Source organism: Gymnoscopelus braueri (assembly GCF_963280865.1).
Source record: "Gymnoscopelus braueri genome assembly, chromosome: 15".
Lineage (NCBI taxonomy): Eukaryota > Metazoa > Chordata > Actinopteri > Myctophiformes > Myctophidae > Gymnoscopelus > Gymnoscopelus braueri.
In genome coordinates this window covers 7754858-7777768 of record NC_137620.1, presented here as the reverse complement: position 1 = coordinate 7777768, position 22911 = coordinate 7754858, and the positions used below count along the sequence as shown (strand labels likewise).

The following is a 22911-nucleotide window of genomic DNA, read 5'->3' as shown; positions in this document are numbered from 1 at the left end:
GGAAAGTAACTAAGTACATTTACTCAGTAAAGTACTGTACTTAACTACAATTTTGAAGTACTTTTACTTTACTGGAGTATTTCTAATTGTCTATACGTTTACTTCTACTCCACTACATCTCGGAAGCAAATAATGTTTTACTCCACTACAATTATTTGAAAACTTTAGTTACTAGTTACTTTGCAGATATAAATCATTACATTATAAAACCTACATTGACCACTTTAGCCCTATTTTTTACATGGGCTATTTGAAAATAGCCGATCTACAAGCTCACAACGTGTCGCATCGCGACACGTTGTGAGCTTGTAGATAGGCTATTTTCAAACATTTTAGTACTTTTACTTTTGGTACTTTAAGTACATTTTGATACCAATACTTTTGTACTTTTACTCGAGTAAATTTTGAATTCCGGACTTTTACTTGTAACGGAGTACTTCTACATTGCAGTATTGATATTTTTACTTAAGTAAAACATTTGAGTACTTTTCCCACCACTGGCTATCGCTAACGGAGGGCAGAGGCATAGAATAGTCCTCTCCTCTTCTCACGGCTGTATTTAGAGACTCCTCAAGTACCCAGCATGCATTGCATGCAGTCCTCCAGGGCTGCTGATGGCGTCCAGAAATCGGGCCAAGAAGAGTTGTCTGTAGTTTTCTTTCTAGGCCAAGCTCCGCCGTACAGAGAGGAGAATGCTCTTCATACAATAAATAAGCGTAGACTGGGGTCGGGGGAAGAATGGCCAAGTATTCCAGTAGGAACTGAATTATGCATCGAACACAGCAACAGAAACAGGCCTTAATATCTTTTTTCTAAAAAAAGACACACTCACAACACTCAGCCCTTTATTAAAGTTGTTCTTTGACCGTGAGCCCGTCACCATCGGAACGTCCCATGACCCACTTTCGGGGACCTCCCCTGCCCTCCCAGAGAGAGAGAGAGCCGCTGTACGAGACAGAAGAAAGACCTGATTTAGACTCCCCGTTGTATGCCAGTGTTGTAGCATGCAGAAATGAAATATAAGGCTGAAGTGCATGTTTTGTAATAATAATCCAAATCTGCAAAGTAACTAGTAACTAAAGTTTTCTAATAATTGTAGTGGAGTAAAAGTACAATATTTGCCTCTGAGATGTAGTGGAGTAGAAGTAAAAGTGAACATTGTAAATACTCCGTAAAGTAAAGAATACCTCAAAATTGTACTTAAGTAAATGTACTTAGTTGCTTTACACCACTGCAAACCAGATGCATTGTAGAGCGTTCAAGTGCACATTTTCAACTCCTGTCCACAGGAGGCTTTTCTAAATAGAGTAATACTAACCTAATAACCAATCAAATACACTAAATTAAACATTCTAAGCGAAAATCAACTGTGTACCTACAGCAACATAATCATTCCACTAACCAGTAAAAATCTATTCATGCAAGTTCTTTTGATTTGATTTTAACCATGATTTGAGTCCTCTGTTAAACACGTTACCATCATAACTCTAGTTAAATAAATCCCCCATCTGTGTAAACAAGGTCCCATTCATATTGTAACCCTCCTGGACATTCTTCAATGTTATTAAAGAGGTGGTGCCTTGGTTTTGCACTTTTTCTGTTTTTCATGTGTCTATGAGCCAGGTTGATAGAACTTCATTAAGCCCCCTGCTGTTTTTTTTATGGTGTTTTATGTCTTCTCTGACTATTTTGAGTTTCTTCCTGGAGGCTGAAACCTTGAGGGTCAAACGTGCCAATAGAAAAACAGCCCTTTAGTGACATACTGTAGTAAAAATATACCCTCCCCCTCATGGGGCGGCCATTGCTGAGTGGTTAGTGAGCCCACCTAGGGAGCCAGAGGCCCTGGTTGCCCCAGGTACGATTCCAGGCCACGCCAGCATATGTGTCGATGAAATGAAATTTGTCCCTGAGCAAGACTCTTAACCCCTAATTGCTCACAGGCCCTCATTGGAAACAAGACCGCAAGGACTTTCATGAACGTCCTGTTAAAAGGAATTATCCTTATCATTATCATAGCACAACAGGTGTGGGCATGAGGAGGAGGAGGGACTAGGACAGGTGGGTGGTGCTAAGGTGGTGGAGGAGGTGCTAAGGTGAGAACCAGGTATACTGGAGGCGTGTCCACATAAAAACTAAATTTTAACACTTTCTGTACACTTTTTAGAAAAAAATCTTCCTCCTAGTATAAGCAACCTGATGATTATGTTTTAGGGGGGGAAAAAATCACTGAAAATCACGGCACCCTGTCTTTAACAATCTCCTCTCCTCTCCTCTCCTCTCCTCTCCTCTCCTCTCCTCTCCTCTCCTCTCCAGTGAATGGTGACAGTGAACAGGTGGATTTTATAGACAGCAGCGTGACGGAGGAGGAAGACGAGGAGGTCCGAACGGAGGAGTCGCCGCCCTCTCCTCCCCTCACAGCACCCCCTGCTGCTGCTCCTGCTCCTGCCGTACGTGTCTGTTCTATTATTCGACATTCCATATCGTTGCTGTCGGACAGAAACCCCCTGTACCTCCATTTTTCAACTTTGTACCTCTTGTTTTTGTAAATTAAGGCCCTACTTCATCATACAAGAGTGTCGCACAAAAGTGAAAATAGCAGATCTACAAGTGTGAGCTTGTAGATCGGCTATTTTCACTATTTCTTAATGTTTTTAAAATGATTATAAAAAAGGGACCGTTTTGGACATACACGTTTTCCACGCGACAGCTACGATACTCCTTCTCTCAACAGATAGAGAAGCAGCTGCACAATATTGACTTAATTAAGGTCATAGTTTGGGATTTTTGTGAATGTGATGTGAGCTGATGCTCTGTGGTCCATGGAGAGTCTTCATTAATCTCTTTAGGTGTGTCCACCAAAGCTTTTGTTCTTCCTATGTTTGGAATAGTTTTCAATGGGAGTGACATTTATTTATTTACGCTGTACTGGAAAAACACCAGGAGCATGACGGCACTGAGCGCCTATTTTCTTTGGGCTGTGCAAAATAGACAGCTGCTTGCCGAGAGTTTAAACATTTTCAACTCGGGCGTTTTGGAAGCGTTTTTAGGCGAGTGACTTGCTTTTTCACCTGGAAACAAAGGCTTTGGTGGACACACAGTCTTACTCTGCACTAGGGCTGGTAAATTAATATTAGAATTTCGAATATTCCTCGAATATGGGGGAAATATGTATATTTCGAATATCATTTCTGAGGAAAGTTACCAGCCCTACTCTGCACTGAAAATCATACATTTATATCACATTTATTTATTATTTAAATGTCGGTTTGTGTGTATGGTGGGGTTTGGTGGTCAGATTATTTGTGATTTATGGAAATACATTTTCCTAAAACGCATCTATGTTGATTCTACCTAACCACTTATGACAGTACTTAAACCCTATAACCGTTGTCTGCAAGTCTTGGCTTGGGACCGTTTTTTTCTAAGTGATTAGATGGAGGGCCAGGACATAATGTAATCAATGGCTAATGGAAGAACTGTAACTTGCAACAGACCACCTTATAAAGAAAAATAACCATATTGCTACAAGATGTGTCCGCTATAACTGCATACTGATACAACTGTGTGTAATCACATTATTTTGCAGGTGCAGATAGAAAAGCTTAATGGGTAATAATGTTGTGCTGTAAGGCCACACCCTTGAATGTTGCACTTAGAGAGGACATTTAGTTCATTAAAAAGTTACAAATGATTGTATATTTGTCTGGAGATAAGACATCAATACTCATAGTCATGTTCAAGGTCTCTTCTTAGATACAGAGAGATGCAGACGGAGGTGATTGATTGTGACTTTGTTGTTATTTTGTAGGAGCAGAGGAAGATGCCGTCCTCCCCGTCCCAAAGCCCAGACTCATCAACACACAGGTGTGTGTGTGTGTGTGTGTGTGTGTGTGTGTGTGTGTGTGTGTGTGTCTGTCTGTGTATGTGTGTGTGTTCTAGTACAGTGGTTCCCAAACTTTTAGGTCGAGACCCAAAAAGAGAAAGTTGAAAGTGAAAATAGCAGATATACAAGGTATGCAACGCGTTGTGACCTTGTAGATCTGCTATTTTCACTTAAAAGTTTTTTGTTTTGTTTTTAATTTATGGAATTTCTTAGATTTTTGATTTTATTTGAACTATGACTTTTTTTTCCTTCTTTTTTATTTGGGGGGGGGGGGGGATCTTAAAAAAAAAGTAATAATTAAAAACAATGTAGGAAAAAAGGGGGGGGGAGACATGTACTTAGTTTGCGACCCATACAAATGGGTCCACGACCCCAAAATGGGTCCTGAGTCGACCCAATGTTTGGGAAACACTGTTCTAGTATTTAACAGGTTAAGTGAATCAAGAACCAGTTCTCATCTACAATAACAACCACCGTGCACGCGCGGTGGTTGTTATTGGTGGTTGCACGCATTATTGGTGGTTTCACGCACGCACGCACGTGCAAGTGTGCGTGTGTGCGCGCGTGTGCGTGCGCTTATACTGTTGTTGACATTGAGTTTGTGCCTTCACCCAAAATAATGCAACGTGGCAGTGTGTCATTTCTACTTACTGTATGTGTGTGGTGCACGTGTGTGTGTGTGTGTGTGTGTGCACAATCACACTTTATTTTTTTTGTGTGAGCAGTGAAATATGGGCGCGGTGGACTGTGCTACAAGTAATGTACGTGCACTTCTGTGTGTGTGTGTGTGTGTGTGTGTGTGTGTGTGTGTGTGTGTGTGTGTGTGTGTGTGTGTGTGTGTGTGTGTGTGTGTGTGTGTGTGTGTGTGTGTGTGTGTGTGTGTGTGTGTGTGTGTGTGTGTGTGTGTGTGTGTGTGTGTGTGTGTGTGTGTATTCCTGACAGTTACGTAGAGGTTTGTACAGTGGGGAGGGTATTGACCGGGGGTCAGAATCTGTGTACTCAGCCAAAGCCAGTCACTCCCACAGTGAAAAAGACCCAATACCTTCCTTATCACTTCTTCTTTGACGGCCGAAAACCTTGCATGTCCAAAACCCTCGCCTTTTCAGGAAGCGGAACGAAAATGTTCCGAAATAGTGAAAATAACAGATCTACAAGCTCACAATGCGTCGCATCGCGACGCATTGTGAGCTTGTAGATCGGCTATTTTCACTACTTTAGTTTGACACTCTTGTATGGTGAAGTAGGGCATTAAGTGATGAATAAACGTAAAAAGTTGTAATATGGAGTTTATGAGAGACAGAGAGATCAACCAGGTGCTCCAAGGAGATAAAATAGAGTTAAAAGTGTTGCTTCTAGGATCAAGCAGGACTTGAAAAAGAGAAAACGATCCTAGCACTCGAAAATGAACAGAGGAGAGGGGCGCAAAATCAATGCACTTTGATCATATATTACAAAGAAATATAAAAACCAACATGTTTCGACCAAACTGGTCTTCATCACAGCTAATACTGATTAAAGATTGATTTTACAGCCGTTCATTTTTCAAGTGCTTGGATCGTTTTCTCCTTTTCAAGTCACGGAGATATGAGGTTTCTGCCCGATTCCAACGACTTGTTTTTTCTATCTGTTGCTCTCTCTCCCTCTCTCCCTCTCTTCCTCCTCCTGTCTTGTTATACGAGGTCGGTCCTCTCTCACAGAGTGTTTGACAAGCTGGGAAAAGTCAACACGGCGCGGTTCCCATAACTCAACTGTAGTAGACACTCAGCCTTTTTACAAAGAGGAGGAAAGCCATCCACTCCTGTTGTTTGGACAGAGCGGAGCGCCCCCTTGTCGGTCCGTTTCTCGACGTACTATAGAGACTATATCCCCCGGTCTTCAGACGCGAGGAACGCGTATCTATTGACGTTGTACGTCTCCCCAAGAACCAAGCTTTCCCGTTTAATTTCAGCTTGATTCTGCTTTCATTCCCCTCACACCGAGGTATATAACCCATTAAGACCGGAAAACGCGTCTGTGTCATTTTCTGATTTCTTTGGCTATTAAAAAATAGCAGATATACAAGCTCATAGTGCGGCACCGAGTGCCGCGCTATGAGCTTGTAGATCTGCAATTTTTTGGAAAAATCCTTAAAATGTGTGCAAATCTTTGAATATATATATATTTGAAGTGAGCATTTGTAACTCAAATCTTTACTTCTGGGGGGTCCTACAAATGTCTTCTAAATCCTAACAGGTTTTTTTTTGTTTTACTTATTTTGCTATAATATCAGTGGTTCTCAAACTTTTTTCATGTCAAAGACCCCCAAAATGTTATGTATTTGTCCGTGGACCCCCATCTCAAAATATGTAGTTCCAGTGACCCAAAAAAGCAAAGATTTGAGTAAAAAAAAATTATGTATATTCAAAGATTTGCACACATTTTCATGATTTTTGTCCCCAAAAAATAGATCTACAAGCTCATAGCGCGGCACGCTGTGATAAGTGCTATGAGCTTGTATATCTGCTATTTTTTGAATCGCCAAAGAAATCTGAAAATGACACAGATGTGTTCCCGGTCTTAATGGGTTAATCTAGCGATGTTTTCTCCCAACTGTTTGAGAGACAAACAGTCAGAGACAGAAGGAACTGATGATGAAGTGAGGTTTGACAATAACGCTTTCAAACCCCTGCTGTCTTCCCACAGTCAGTGGAGGCCGGGAGGGACTGCACAATCCATCATGTGATATTTTATATGCAACATTAGTTTCCACTATAAAATATCGTTGAATTTGCCGGCCCAACCTGGCATGATATACTACTATTAAATGAACAAAACTCTCTCTGTCCGTCCGTCCGTCCGTACATATTCCTCATCAGTGGGTTGACCAATCCATATGATTTGGAGCTGGTCTCCCTACTCTTCCATTGAGACATTTAGATCCTGGTGTCTGGAAGGACACCTGGACTTATGGTTCCATGATTATTGCAGTTCGGACATTGTTGCAGTTACCTCTTTGGCGGGAGAGAGAGAGAGAGGCAACATAAAAGTTACGGATTGAAGCTGTATTGTTGTGCATTATAAGAAAGAACTGTGTTCCCAAAACTCTTGGAAAAAAAGCTTTTGCCTCATTCACTTACGTTCTATGTTAGAGCAAGGGGGTGGAGCGTCCGGTTACTTGCAGCATTTTGATACAACGCTTTTCTATGAGTCTGAAACGTGGAGTTCAACATTGGTGAACTCTGACCTTGCTTGTAGTTTTAAGTGAGCAATGCAATGCGAGAGTGCAACTCGGGACTCCTGAATCGCTGCCCTCCTGTCTAGCATCAGGGTCTTGAGCTCTACAGTAGGTGGTGCTCCCCTTTCCCCTCCTGGCTTTGTCCTGGGTTGGCTCCCACAGTGTCAGTTTGCTTGCCTTTAGTACCGGGTGTCTGGGTACTAGAGGCAGGGTCCATGCCTCAGCCCCATACAGCAGTACTGACTCCACTGTGAGGGTCCATGCCTCAGCCCCATACAGCAGTAACTTACTCCACTGTGAGGGTCCATGTCTCAGCCCCATACAGCAGTACTGACTCCACTGTGAGGGTCCATGCCTCAGCCCCATACAGCAGTAACTGACTCCACTGTGAGGGTCCATGCCTCAGCCCCATACAGCAGTACTGACTCCACTGTGAGGGTCCATGCCTCAGCCCCATACAGCAGTAACTGACTCCACTGTGAGGGTCCATGTCTCAGCCCCATACAGCAGTACTGACTCCACTCTAGCTACAAACAGCCTCCTCTCGAGGTCTTCTCCCATTGTCAGATTTCCACACTCTCCTCATAATAATAACACTGTGCGACGTGCGTGCAGGGCATTCCAGGCCAGTGCCCTCAGGACACTGGAGAGAGCCACCACAACAATGTAAGTCCAAATGAACTACACACCACGGGCACTGCCCACAACCCACAAGACGACACGCATGAGTCGGCTGCAACTCTTCTGATGCAGATGCGTGACCGTACCCATAAGCTTTAAGCAACACAATCTAATGGAGCCAAGAACAATGACGGCTGCAAGAGAAAGTCCAATTCAATGTACTGTAACAGGAAATGTGCAGAAACCCTTAAAAAAATTATTATGCTCAAATTGTAATGGCAGCTTTTACATGTTACTTTATGTAAAATAAACAGATCAGGAAGATGCAGGACTCAGTTGTCAGGAACCAAACTCCATGTTTATTGTAGATCTCATCACAGCAGAGAGAGACTAGTGTCTCCCTCCAGGGCTTCCCCCATCACTCCCCAACACTAATGTCTTACACATATTTATACTTGGCAGGATGGTACACAGAGGTATAACAACAGATGGTCATTCCTTAAATGGGCTTTATTCTATAACTGACTCGCACATAGTCGGCACGTTTGAAATAGGTTAGCATGAGTCGACTGTTTCTTAAAGACTTTGTTAGGGAGAGGAGTTTAACAAGGAAGAACAGGTGATGATTGTTGCATCTACTAATATATTCAATTAATCCATACCACAATGACTGTTATATGAATTTTAACCACTACATTCCAGCCCTTAGGGCATAAATATAAAGTATTTATGTCCTATAAAAATAGAGAAAATTCATAGAATGACAGGACATTATGCTAATTCAATGGGATGCAATCATGTACAAACATTCAAAACAAAACTGTATTGTTAGATACACGTGTGATGGCAGTGACAAGCAAGCATTGCGCATATGCTACTGGTCACGTATCCTCAAACAGTGTATTCAACAATTCTACAGTAATGGTTACAGAGAAAGTCAACACCAATAACCATTTTTTCCCCACACTTCACTTCTTATGTATTTAAAAATCATAGGACCTTTTGGCATACTGTATCTTTGATAATGCTATGCTCTTTGACATTTGTTAAACAACTGATCTGCAGTTTGTACATTTATACAATTTTTGGAAATGTTATATCTGATTTGCAGCTTGTAGATCTGCCATTTTTGGGAAAGATTCCCATTGCTTCTTTTAAATACTATTATGGTGGTGTAGTTCCACACTACAAACCTCATAGCTTTATTGTATTACCTATTTAGTAGCTAGTTAAGACCCAAATGTACCCATCAGGCAGGTAATTGACCCTTTGAAAAATAGAACTATCTCGGCCTGTCACCGGTCTCTGTTTTAGACATATGATAATCAAAACAAAAATTGATTGAATACAATTTTAATAAAAATGTTCCCTTACCCCCCAAAGTTTGTGAGTAACTTTCACGGAATAATGGACTGACCGTTGACCAATGGTCGGAAATAATGGACGGAAATAAATGTTCCCTTACCCCCCATAGTTTGTGAATAACTTTCAGGGAATAATGGACTGACCAATGGTTCTGCAGAAACCATCGGCCGGACCCATGATCCGGAAAGCTGCACACAAACTTTTTGCTATACAGTAAAATGTAATACTCAACCGAGGTACAGTTTAACCTGTCTTTATACTATCTCCATCAATCACTCAAAAATTGCTGTAACAATTTGCTTGATAACCCCTAAAGTTCTAGCCTACGGATTATTCTTTTAGTTCTTTTATTTTAAATTATATCAACACGTGGAATTTGCAACCGAATGGATTTTTCATCACAGTATGGCACTATCAACACACCATGGAATTTTCATCACTCGGGCATTTCGCTACATGGAATAAAAAATATAGAATTCTGTGTCTACACGTGGTGTGTTTATTTTAATCCGAGTTTTACTTAACATGTATCTAGCAAGAGCACAATAAGTGGACTGGAGACAAATAAAATCTGTTTTAAATTACCCGTTTCACATTATTGATTGAGCGCCTTGAAACACTACATTTTGAATAATTACTTTGATACATTTTGAAACTCAAATGTATTCCTGTTCCAGTGTTTGGTCTATCTTCACTCACACACAGACACACACGGCCCCTATCGCACCTGCCACCCCCCTTCCCCCCTGTCAGCTATTCTGGGGAGAGGAATAGAAATGGGGGAACCAGACTGATAAGTGAACTATTTAGTTCATGTGTGTGGAAATAGATTACAATACTGACTTACTCAAGTTCTATGACATTATTGTCTTTTCTTTTATGCATATTACCCCACCATTAAACAATATTGTTCTTACATTAATTAGTAGAATATAATTCTCAATTTTGGATCGGATTGTACTGCGATTTTTAAGGAAGTACCATTAAACAATATTTTTCTTACATTAATTTAGTAGAATATAATTTTCAATTTTGGATCGGACTGTACTGCAATTTTTTAAGGAAGTACCTCAAACGAATTCATTTTATCACTCTCACCCTATTTTTAGTATGACAATGAATAGAACTTGCAAAGTAAATTAAACCGTTCAGAACATAACTCAGGACATGACCCTCACCCTTTCATGGAGCCTGCTCCGCATGTAGTGAATTGGTGCCTGTTGTATTAACATTGTCACCTGGTCCGTATTGCCATGGAGCCTGTGGAGCCCGATGTGGGGCAAGGCAGTGGATGTGGTCCACCCCGTTCTGGATAGTTGGCCACAGCATTACCACCTGGTCCATAGTTGTTCGTGATCCTGGTCTGGGTGCTGCCGGCGCAGCCATGCCCTCCTTTTGACAGGACACTCCCTCTCCCTGTGGTCATCTGAGGCACAGTAAAGACAGAAGACCGATATGGCTCACTGTTTCCTCTTCTTCTTTGTTTCCATTCACGGCTCCTTTTCTTCCTATGTGACTCCTGATTTGGTTGTTGCTGCTGTTGTTGTTCCTGTGGTGGCTGCCGGTGGTTCTCATAGAACATCAACTGTGCTCTTTCCAATTTCTTCTTCCTCCCGTCTTCTTGTGAGAGCATGTGCCTCTCAGCGTGCAGTGCATGTCCCCACACCTCAGTGAGGTTCTGACTTTCCCATCCAATACAGGAAGTCATAACCCGGTTATGGATGGACGGGCGCAAGCCATTGATCACGGCAGTTTTTAACAAGTCACTGTAAGCCGGGTTGTCTAGTGTCACACCACAATGCTTCTGAAAGCAGTCCTCCATTCTATTTCTGTAGGTGTCACAGGTTTCATCAGCCCATTGCTTAGTGCTGTGAATTTTCGGCCAATCAGTGTGTGCCGGAAAAGCTGCTTTCACCCTGTCAAAAAGACCATCTCGATTCTGCAGCTGTCCAGTGATGATGTCATCTCTTTCTCCAGTCACATCAAAGTTTCCCCTGAGACGTAGCCACCTTAATCCAAAAACTTTGCGAAATACTGATTCCAGCTCTCTTGTCGATGGCCCATACATCTCGATCAAATCTAACACAGCCGTACACCAACGTACCGCGTCAATTATGGGGTCTGGAAGGTCCTTCACAATGTCATTGAATTCATCAGGTGTCCAGTTTCGCTGAACATGTACTGTTGCAGAGTACGCATCTATCTCTGCTTGCTGTGCCCCAGCCCCTGGACGGGGATGAGGGTTTGGATATGGAATTAATGGGAATAGGTTACTTGGACAGAGCGTCGCTGTGACATCTGCGTGTTCCTTGGGTGTTGTAGCAGTCAGTTGTGTGTCTCTCCTGCAGTTTGGCTCCTTCTGCCTCACATTGTAGTCATCAGGAGAAGTATTGGCTTGTAGATCTGCTAATGTCACCATAGTTCTGTCAAGGTGTTCTCGCAGTAATGTCACTTCTTTCCGTTGGTCGTTGAGTTGTTCTTGCTGTAGCGTTGCGGCCCTCTTAGCTTTGTCACGCTGGTCATTGAGTTGTTGTTGCATTCTCTTCGCTTTGTCACGTTGATCTTCCAAGGCCTTCTGTTGGTCGTCAAGTTGTCGCTGCATTTTCTTTCTGCTCGGTTTTGCTCCCATCTTCTTAAGATTCTAAGTGGAGTGTTTGCTATAACAGCAAAGCATCCACCCTGCTCACAGCGCCAATTGTAATGGCAGCTTTTACATGTTACTTTATGTAAAATAAACAGATCAGGAAGATGCAGGACTCAGTTGTCAGGAACCAAACTCCATGTTTATTGTAGATCTCATCACAGCAGAGAGAGACTAGTGTCTCCCTCCAGGGCTTCCCCCATCACTCCCCAACACTAATGTCTTACACATATTTATACTTGGCAGGATGGTACACAGAGGTATAACAACAGATGGTCATTCCTTAAATGGGCTTTATTCTATAACTGACTCGCACATAGTCGGCACGTTTGAAATAGGTTAGCATGAGTCGACTGTTTCTTAAAGACTTTGTTAGGGAGAGGAGTTTAACAAGGAAGAACAGGTGATGATTGTTGCATCTACTAATATATTCAATTAATCCATACCACAATGACTGTTATATGAATTTTAACCACTACAAAATGTGCGCTGAACACAATGAGCCTGTCTTTCCAGACATCAGTCAAATGGCTCGTTTGTTTGTTTGGGTCTGTTTTACCTCCAAGGCTGTAGTCTAGTCCTCCCCCGCTTTCAATCTCTCTCTGTGTCTCTCTGTCTCTCTCCCTTTTTTCATCCCTGTCTCTGTTTGTCAACTCAATTCATGATGCTTTTTTGGCATGACATGACATGACATGTCATCTTGACGATAGTAATTAGTTTTTACGGCGTGAGAGGCTAACTGTGTGTGTGTGTGTGTGTGTGTGTGTGTGTGTGTGTGTGTGCGTGTGCGTGCGTGCGTGCGCGCGCGTGCGTGCGTGCGTGCGTGCGTGCATGCGTGCGTGCGTCTTGTCTGTCCAGAGATAATTTCTCAAACCACTGGACAGATGAGCGTTTTTGTAGTTTATTTTTACTACATTTCAATACGGCAAGCATTGTAATTGTGTAAATGTGTACACTACAGGTATTATAAGCACTTTCTCCACCACTAACGTCTTGTCCCCCTGTTCTTCCCTGTGTGTGTGTGTGTCCGTCCTACAGGAGCAGTCTGCACGTGGAGCTGGGACCACCGCAGTCTTCATCATCGTCTTCCTCTCCCACGTCTCCCTCCAGCCCCACCCTGGAGGAGAGGAGGAGACCAGGAACTCTGCTCCTCTGGCAGGAGAGAGAGAGACAGCAGCAGAAAGACAAGGAAAGACTGTAAGTTATTTAACACTGAGAGAGAGACCTAGAGAAAGAGAGAGAGACAGCAGCAGAAGGACAAGGACAGACTGTAAGTTATTTAGCACAGAGAGAGGGAGAGAGGCCTAGAGAGAGATAGAGATAGAGAGAGAGGAGAAAGCCAGGGACAGTCCGTAAGTTCATTACACTGAGAGAGAGAGATCATAATATTATGATCTCTCTCTCTCATATGTCTCTCTCATTGATTGAAATAATTATCAATTGAATCTATCCATCCATTAGAAAACTTAACTCAGCCCGACTCATACTGCAGGGTGCGTTCCGTTGGGATATACAGTATATGCACTGAGAGCACTGAGTGTGGTGTGCTCTCTGGACGTTGGTATATTCAGTGCATTGGGTGCGTTGTCGTTAGAACACTCTTAAGTGCACTGCGTCCTAGGAGGTGCACCCCACCCTGCTCTGAAGCAGGCTGGGTCAGTGTGCGCTGACTCAGACTGACTCAGAGTCAGTGCATTGACTCAGAGCGCCGATGAAAACAACAATGGTCGAAGAAGACATGGCTAATGCCAGTGGTGGAAAAAGTACTCACATTTTTTACATAAGTAAAAGTATCAATACTGCAAAATAGCAGATCTACAAGCTCACAATGCGTCGCAGCGCGACGCATTGTGAGCTTGAACAGTAGATCTGCTTTTTCAAATAGCCAAAATATATATAGAGAGCTTAAGTGGTTAATGTATGTGTAGTTCTAAAAATATTAGTAATACAAATCTACATCTAAAAAGTAAAGTTTTCGAATAATTTAATAATCGAAACATTTTAAATACTCCACTAAAAGTAAAAATACCTCAAAATTGTACTTAAGTACAGTACTTAAGTAAATGTAATTAGTTACTTTACACCACTGCTACTAGCTGAGGCTAAATGCATGGTATAAACGAGACAAGACGAGTCATTGCTGCCAGAAAACTCACCGGCATGTGAGTCAGTAGGATACAACGGCAGTGACAACACACACAGAGATGTGTGTGGGGAGGAAGTCATTGGCATAACAACTAAAATGGGGAGAAAAAGAAAACAAACAAAAGAAAAGTTTTTAATCTGACTGAGGGACAATAGAGAGTATGCACATGCGTCACTTTTCCACCGGGACACCCCCCCCCCCCCCCTCATCTAGACTGAGTGGCAAAACATTGAGCAGCTTGGAGCGTTGGAGTTTGGAAGTACTTGTTGGAAATCACTTAACGGTCCTGCGTACCACCTGTTTCTAAATGTCACACATAATGCAGGGGGCAGCAGGACGTTGCGTTACTGAAAACGAGCGCTTCCAAACTCTGACACTTAGGAAAATAATCACCTGCACGGAATGTATTGACAGAAAGTAGCTCATAACATACTCTACGGTGGATTTTTATGAAACAAAAACTTTGCAGATAGAAAGAGGATAATTCAAGCTTTCCGTACAGCTGTGCATAGCCTCTATGTACTTACGGCTCGTTTTATACTTTGCCGTACAACGAGTCGCAGGCCGAAAATAGACCATTTCCCCGCCGCACGACGAAGTATAACCCGGACAAGGCGTGTTGTTGTTTTTAACTGACCGTTGGTAAATGCTTGTAGATCTGCTATTTTCAAAATATTTGTATACATTTGAAAACTTGAAAAGGGACATTCTGCATAAGGAGTACTTTTACTTTAGGTACTTTAAGTACATTTGGATGCCAATACATTTGTACTTATACTCAAGTAAGTAGTATTTCTATATTGCAGTCTTGATACTTTTACATTTGAGTACTTTTTCCGCCACTGCCGCTCTGAAACACTGAGCAGATTCTCGGCGTGTCTACCAGGAGAGTGGGAGGGGTTAATGGAGTCATACATCTCACTACTGGACAGAGGAAGATGAGGAAGGAAGCATGTTAACTGTCCCACACCCCCACAACCCCCCCAGCCCCACAGGATGCATGGATTCAAGTTGTCAGTCTCCACGATTTCACTCATTTGGATTCCACAGACGTCTTCCAAGGAATCATGTCGTGCGCCAAAAATAGCCAAAATATAGAGACGGACAGGAAACGGGGAGAAGAGAGATGGTGCACCAAAAACGTGCACCCCATGATGACGTGCACCCCATGAAAACGTGCGCTCGAAAACGTGCACCCCATGAAAACGTGCACCCCATGAAAACGTGCACCCCATGAAAACGTGCACCGAAAATAGACGAATTAACTAATAACCGAAAATAGCCAAGAACATAGCCGATCGACAAGCTCACGCGACGTGAGCTGAGGATGGCTAGTTTATGAAAGGAAATGATAGCACACATCACATGTTACTGTACACACAGCATTTTTTTTTTTTTTTTTTATCCCTCGATTTTGTAACCCTTTTTTTTCACCCGGTGCCAATTTTCTAAGTGATCCTGGGCACTACACTCCCCCCACCAGCCTAGGGAGGCCAGGGCCGAGCTCATGCCTCCTTCAATGCATGAGAGCCAACTGACCTTCTTATCACCTGACAGGGGGGACTTTCCCTGGTTGGACGTAGCGCGTGGAAGGAACACGTTATTCCAACCAGTTCCCTTCCCCTCCATCACTTTTTGCGTTTTTAATTGAATCCTGAAAAGTAACAGCTGTGGACATACTCTATGAGGTTTACAACCGACAGAGACGATATATTTTTCTATAACAATGTTTTTTTTTTTTTTTTTTTAATAGCATCTTATCCAAAGCACTCATGCACAATGTGCATTACATTCACACACTGACTGCAGAGGAAACCATGCAAGGCACCAACCGTCTCATCGGGGGATGTTAGGGGTTCAGTGTCTTGCTCAAGGACACCGGGGATCGAACCCGGGAACCTTCTGTTTCCCAAGCATCCGCTCTACCTAAGCGGCCACTGCCGCCCCCAAAATAGTAGATTAGCTCTTTTCAGTCTCTGTCATACAACATAAATATACTTGTCCTAAGAAGTGCTTAAAGCTCTGCAAAGCTTCATATGTTCTGAGCAGGATTCAAACCCGGGTCTCCCCTGTGTGGGAGACTAAACTACTACCAGTGGTGGAAAAAGTACTCGCATTTCTTACTTAAGTAAAAGTATCAATACTGCAATGTAGAAATACTCTGTTACAAGTAAAAGTCCGGAATTCAAAGTTTACTTGAGTGAAAGTACAAAGGTATTGGCATCTAAATATACTTAAAGTACCAAAAGTAGAAAGTGCTCATTATGCAGAATGTCCCATTTCAAATGTATAAAATGTATGAAAATCTTTTGAAAATAGCCGATCTACAAGCTCACAATGCGTCTCATCGCAACGCATTGTGGAGCTTGTCGATCTGCTATTTTCAAATGGCCGAAATGTATATAGGGCTGAAGTGGCTGAATAATAATCAAAATCTACAAAGTAACTAGTAACTAAAGTTTACAAATAATTGTAGTGGAGTAAAAGTACAATATTTACCTCTGAGATGCAGTGGAGTAGAAGTAAAAGTACTGAAAATTGGAAATACTTCAAAATTGTACTTAAGTTCAGTACTTGAGTACATGTACTCAGTTACGTTACACCATTGACCACTACTAATATGCTTTCAAGAGATAATACCTGCTTGGTCATGGGAGATGTTGTGCTTATGCGTCTCAGACAGTACTGCTTGTGCAACATACTCTACTACACAGATTGGAAAATAACCTTTTTTTATTCATTCAAATGAGTTCCCTGATTGCAACTTTTAAACTGGTATTAACAAGGGGGTTTCAAAAAAACGCAGACAGTGCTATTTCAGTGTAACACTCAACAGTCCTCCTGTCTCCTATTTATTACCGTACATTAACCACATCACACGCTGCTTTTCCCCCCTTTTTTTTTTTATAGCTTACTGAAGTCCTCCTCGGCCAAAACAGGAAGTCACATGACTCCGGCACCACAAGCAGGAAGTTGCACAGGGTAAGTAGAAAGCAGCACCCCATAAATATGTACAGTTACTGTTACTGAGTGAATGTCCTCTGATTCTGATATGTTTTTTGGGGGGTTTCGTTGCATTTTCTGTAGTCGTATCAACATCATCATTTATAGATTTTATTCCTTAGTCTTAGCCTTTTCTTAGTGTGTTTTTCTCCCCAAATAAAGTAGATTTTCTTTGGCCCCCCCCCCCCCATGTAAAGCGTCACTTAGAGAAGCGCTGTAAAAAATGTAGATATCATTATTATTATTGTCAGGTGGAAACTTTGTCCAAAACAGTTACTTTTCAGGAAATGGGGGTGGGGGGCTGTGTCTATTCGAAAATAGCAGATCTGCAAGCTTGTATATCGGCTATTTTCATTACTTGACATGAAGTTGAAATATGGAGATATAAGGTTTCTGCCCGACAACAGTGAAATGTTGTCAGAGGGAGAGGTTTGTGGCGTAATAATAATAATAATGTTATGGGCTGTCGTTTGTCAACCTGTGATGTGTTGTCTCCCCCTAGTGGTGGCTCACCAGAGAACACCCACTCCCACAACGGTCTCAGACACAGATGTGCGTCTTTTCAGGTGAGTCTTTCTCTAAACATCATGTTGTACAATTAAAGACCCCTTTACATAGAACTTCTCATATTTCATTTCCCTATTTTATACTTTGTCGAAATAAAGTAATTTAAAAAAAAAAGAAACGCCCACAATCCGCCCAATAACCACCCGCTCCTGCCTAGGCCCAGCCTATACTAGCGTTCTGGCTGCGCCACTGCACAAAAGTAACGAAAATATACAACGTACAAGCTCACAACGTATGTTGTATGTATTTGTGTTTGGCCACAAACAAAATATGTTGTTCCAGGGACCACCCGGAGCAAAGATTTGAGTTAAAATGTTTGCTTTAAAAATATATATATTCAAAGATTTGCACAAAATTTCACGATTTAAAGAAGAATAGCATATCTACAAGCTCATAGTGCGACACGAAGTGACACCCTTGAGCTTGTATATCTGCTTTTTTTTTTTATCATGACACACACTCATATATCTCTGCTGTCCGGCAGGAACCAGCTAACTCCAAAATGTTCATTTTTCAGGAAATGAAAAAAACTAAACAAAAATGGAGTTAGGAGGTTTTGTTCATCACTGATAAGAACAGCTTAATGGACCTCCAAGCTCACAATGAGGTTGGAGGTCAAAAGGGGGTGGAGCCTGGAGTCAGCAAAACCAGCTAACTCCACCCCCCTTTGGTGAACTTAGCTGGTTTAGCAGAAAGTTTGAGGATCCAATGGAGTTAGCTGGTTTTGTCAGAAGCACTTTTTAATACTTTTCATTGGTTCAATATTTCTTTTTACCAACACACAGACGTAAAGGGTGTTCAATAGCACTGATTTATGGAAACAAATGCAAAAGTGGAAAAATGGAGTTAGCTGGTTCCTGCTGGACAGCAACGATAGCTAAAGTGACACAGATAGTGTTGATGGATTAAAGCTCATCAGAGGATGTTGTTAACATGTAGTAATGTGTGCTAAGTGTTGTGTCATCTAACCTGCTGTCTGTCTGTCTCTCCATCAACAGAGTGCAGATCAGACGTCTGCTGTGTTTCCTCCTGCAACCATCCAACGCTCTGTCAGCAGATCAGGTATAACTCGCACACACACACACAGAGTAGGGTACATAACAAATAAAATCCGCACACAGGTTCTCGGATCCACTTTTTAATTGCTGCTTTCGATGTTTCCAGCAATTTGATCTGTACATATCTGTCATAATGTTCAGCACCTGGACTATTATAGATTAACATGTCTTTTGTCCAAAGCTGTTAACTTGCTACAGCTGAAGTTGATGTGTGTGTGTTTGTGTGTTTGTGTCAGAAATGCCATCGTCTCCGAAGACGTCCTCTCCTCCCGGTCAGGCCCAGAAGCCCAACAGCTTCCTGTTCAGGACGTCGTCTCGCAACAGTTTCAAGAGCACAGGTACACACCTACTGTACATCTTCTGGCCCTCCATTCATTACACTCCTTCCCTTAAGTCAGGGGTCTTCGACAGGGGGTCCGGGACCCCTAGGGGTAGCCTCGCGTGGCCAGACTATATCACTGCGTTGGATATGAGTCTGGTGCTTCTATGAGGAAGATTTTTTTCCAAGGAGGCGGGATCAAAACACACAATTGGTTAGACCTACAACCAACTACCAATTACAGTCTCCCATATTTGAATACTGGGCCCTGATTGGTCACCCCAGACTATGGGAGCAGGAAATGGATTCACAACGGAGCGGTGCCAGACCCAAATCAGAAGAGGGTACTTTTTTTTTTGCACTGGAAGATTCGTCTGGTCCCAGGCTACCCTAGGGGGTCCTCAGAGTTACTACAGGGGGTCCGCCAAATCTTTGTGTGATATGATTTTTATTTTTTACATTAACCACTTGAACCCTAGTATCCCTTTTTTGAGGAGAACTAGAATACCAGAAAGAAATACCCAAAAATCCCCAAAATAGCAGATCTACAAGCTCGCAGCGCGAGGCGTTGTGAGCTTGTAGATCTGCTATTTTTGGCAAAGAGGTATAGTGGAGGGAAACAAGAGCAGACCAAGGGGGAAAAAAATAAGTTTAATCCGAAACACAATGTTATACAATATATTGGGGGTCCCTGCTTCATCTCTCTCAGCTAAGGGGTCCTTGGGCTGAAAACGTTGAAGACCCCTGCCTTAAGTTGTTTATTTTGTTTTGTTGTACGGCGACTTTGAGTACTGAGAAAAGCGTCATATAAAATGTATGTATTATTATTATTATTCCCAAGTGTCTAATGACGCTTGAACACGGCATAGCCACTCAATACATCCATGCCAACGCTGCCTATCAAGTTAGTTCACTTTTGTTTGTTTGTTTGTTTGTTTTAGCCACCCTGCCATCCATAAGAAAACAAGGGACAAAAGTCTTCTTGAACACACACCTGACACACATCATGCACTAATGGGCTGAGTTATGAGAGAAATCACCCGTATAGAAAAGCTGACAATGCTATTTCTATGGAACCCTCACAGTCCTGTTGTCTATAGTTGTTATTATACAATCACCACATCAAACCTTCCTCTTACAGGGCTGAAGTGGTTTACGGTTTTCTCAAAGAGAAGAACACACACACTCACACACACACCAGTGTTGATTTAGTTTTAGTCATAGTCTTTTGAATAAAATTCCATTTAGTTTTAGTCATATTTTAGTCATATGAAACGTTTAAGTTTTAGTCTAGTTTTAGTCGACTAAATCTACAGTTGATTTAGTCGACTAAAATGTATTTTGGCGGGCCGTAATGGTGTCGTAATGCCTGATTTTACTCTTATTTGCATGCTGAAAATAGCAGACCTACAAGCTCCAGCTTGTAGGTCTGCTATTTTCAGAGCGCAGCACCCGAGCGCAACCAAACATAAAATGACTTGTCTTTTAGTTATACTGGATCTCTTCTCCACTCGTCCCTCACTAACATTTTTGTCTAGCTTTTATTTGTTGACAAAATTGTCAGTATATTTAGTCTTAGTTTTAGTCATCATAGCTGATTTATTATTTAGTTTTTATTTAGTTTTCGTCAGTTCGTCTCACACACACACACACACACACACACACTCTCTCTCCCACTGACATGCAAGCCCCTCTGATCCGTGCCGATGTGTGTTGTTGTTGTGTCCTCAGGTTCAGTCCACAGCCTGGTGGAGTCAGGCCGCAGTGAGTCCAGAACCACACTGCGCTCCCCCAAGGAAGAGAGACCAGATGTCATCCAGCTACGCAAGGTGCATAACCAGTGTCCAACTATCCCTATGAGTCATTTATTTGGCTTTAATCCTTGGGTTAACCCAGCAGTCTCTCAATGGAAGGCCTTTTTTTAACCCATTAAGAACTGAGGCCGATTGTAGAAATAGAAACAGTTTTCTGAAAGTTCTCAAGCTTTTTCATGTGAAGGACCCCTAAGATTCTATGTATTTGGCCGCAAACAAAATATTTTGTTCCAGGGACCCCCAGAAGCAAAGATTAAAGTTAAACAAATTAGTAACACTTTTTACTTAAAGGTCATGTCTATAATGCATTATAATGTGCTCATAAGGCATTGTAACACTCATTATAATTGTTTATAATTATGCATAACAACTTATTACAACGTTTATAACGTATTATAAGTGCTGGTCATAATTCATTATTATGCTCAATGGAACAGCACATTATAACTACCATAACTTAGTTATTTTGTTTGTCTTTTTATAAGTTTTTATGCACACTTATGAACATGTACAGTATAGCGAGTCGTATGAAGCAATATTAGTGCTTTATAATGCATTATAGACCCGCCCTTTTAACACTTTACCTGCCAATCACGAGTATAACCGTTGATGAAAAATACACTCGTTTACTGCCAAAAAATCCATCCACGAGTATAACCGTTTTGTTTTTTTTTTGGTCTTTTTTTTTTTCAATTAATCCACACAGAACCAGAGATATCACGATCCAAAGATTTCTAGCTCCATTCACTCCTTGGTTAACTTATTACTTTAAAATCCTGTATCTCGGCTTTTTAAATTTTAAATTTTAAACACTGGCACTGGGGGAAGTAAAATAAAAAAAACCCTCTGGCAGGGAATGTGTTAAGTAAAGTGGTACCTGGTAGTTATAATGTGCTGTTCCACTGAGTTTATAATGCATTATGACCAGCACTTATAAATTATATTAGTCTAAGTTAAGCCATAGTCTGAAGACTCACCTCTTCAGACTCCACCTCACCCCCTGGCACTCCTGTCTCCTTGTATCCCTTGACCGCAAATGTTAAGAATGTTTTGTAGATGGTGTATGCTAGGTTCATTGTTTACCTCGCATGCTAGTTTCTTTGAGACACTACGTCGTTCTCTCTGCACTCTTACTTATGTGACTACTTAACCTTGTTGTTTGTTGACTAGAGCACATGCTTACTGTGCTTTCACTCTGTGTTCACTCTTGTAAGTTTCTCTGGATAAGAGTGTCTGCTAAATGCATAAGTTATAACAGTAACTATATAGTTGATACACCTCAGATGGCCAGCAGGGGTCAGTGTTGTGCAGGTAGACACCCTCCAAACAGGTGCATTTGGTAAATTTTAGGAGCAAATAATGAGGGGCGCACCAATTAATCAAACTAATCGATTTGATCAATTATTTAAAAAATGACAATTTAACCAAATAATTCATTATTAATCAATCCCTTATTTAAGCATGTCATTATAGGCAAAAAATATTTGTGTTTATGTATTTAATAAACAATCGGCAATCTACAAGTTCACAATGATTTGCGATGTTACACGTTGTGAGCTTGAGATCTGTTATTTTCCATTTTCTTTTTGCACAACACCATTGTGCGATGATATATAAAATGGGTTTTAAGTGGTTCATCAATTAAAAAAAGTAATTACTAGAATAATTGCTAATGGTAGTAGTTGTACCCCTAGAGATAATTCACCCTCCTATCTCCTCTTCTCCCCAGACTCTGGAGTCTCGTCTGAAGGTCACGTTATCAGAGGACCTGGGTGAGGCCCTGTCCAACGGAACCGTCCTGTGTCAGCTGGTCAACCAGATACGGCCGCGCTCCGTGCAAATCATCCACATCCCTTCACCTGCTGTGGTCAGTGAGCTTGTAGATCTGCTATTTTTGAATATGAATGCTGAAAAGTAACAGTATGTATGAGGTTTCCACCCGACAGAGGTGATATGAAACAACTAAGATAAATCAAATAACAGGCTATTGGAACCAAAAAAGTAAAAAGAAAAGCCTTTTCTCTCTTGAAGGACTTGGTCTCATGTGTTCATTTTGCTCTGTCCCCCCCCCCCCCCTCCCACAGCCAAAACTGAGCTCCGCCAAGTGCAGGCTGAACATAGAGAACTTCATCACCGCTTGCCGCAAGCTGGGCGTCCCAGAGGTGAGTCCAGTCCCGTCTCGCTCAGCGCCTTTTCTCTGTTTTTTGTTTTGTCTCAGCTTTGAAAAAATTGCCAATTAATGCAGTATTTTGACCACTTTAAGCCCGATAGATTGATAGC

At 41.8% G+C, this 22911-nt stretch overlaps 1 protein-coding gene across 2 annotated transcripts in view; it reads left to right on the top strand.

The window, feature by feature from the left end:
- The window catches only part of lrch4 (leucine-rich repeats and calponin homology (CH) domain containing 4), a 106330-nt gene that overhangs the window by 71720 nt on the left and 11699 nt on the right, over positions 1-22911 (top strand). For both annotated transcript variants that reach the window (XM_080451517.1, XM_080451516.1), the window contains exons 8-17: positions 2314-2447; positions 3809-3864; positions 12763-12921; positions 16781-16852; positions 17376-17439; positions 18439-18502; positions 18735-18836; positions 20549-20646; positions 22361-22498; positions 22716-22793. In XM_080451517.1, the coding sequence (XP_080307643.1) occupies positions 2314-2447; positions 3809-3864; positions 12763-12921; positions 16781-16852; positions 17376-17439; positions 18439-18502; positions 18735-18836; positions 20549-20646; positions 22361-22498; positions 22716-22793 (965 nt within the window). The remainder of the gene's footprint in view (positions 1-2313; positions 2448-3808; positions 3865-12762; positions 12922-16780; positions 16853-17375; positions 17440-18438; positions 18503-18734; positions 18837-20548; positions 20647-22360; positions 22499-22715; positions 22794-22911) is intronic.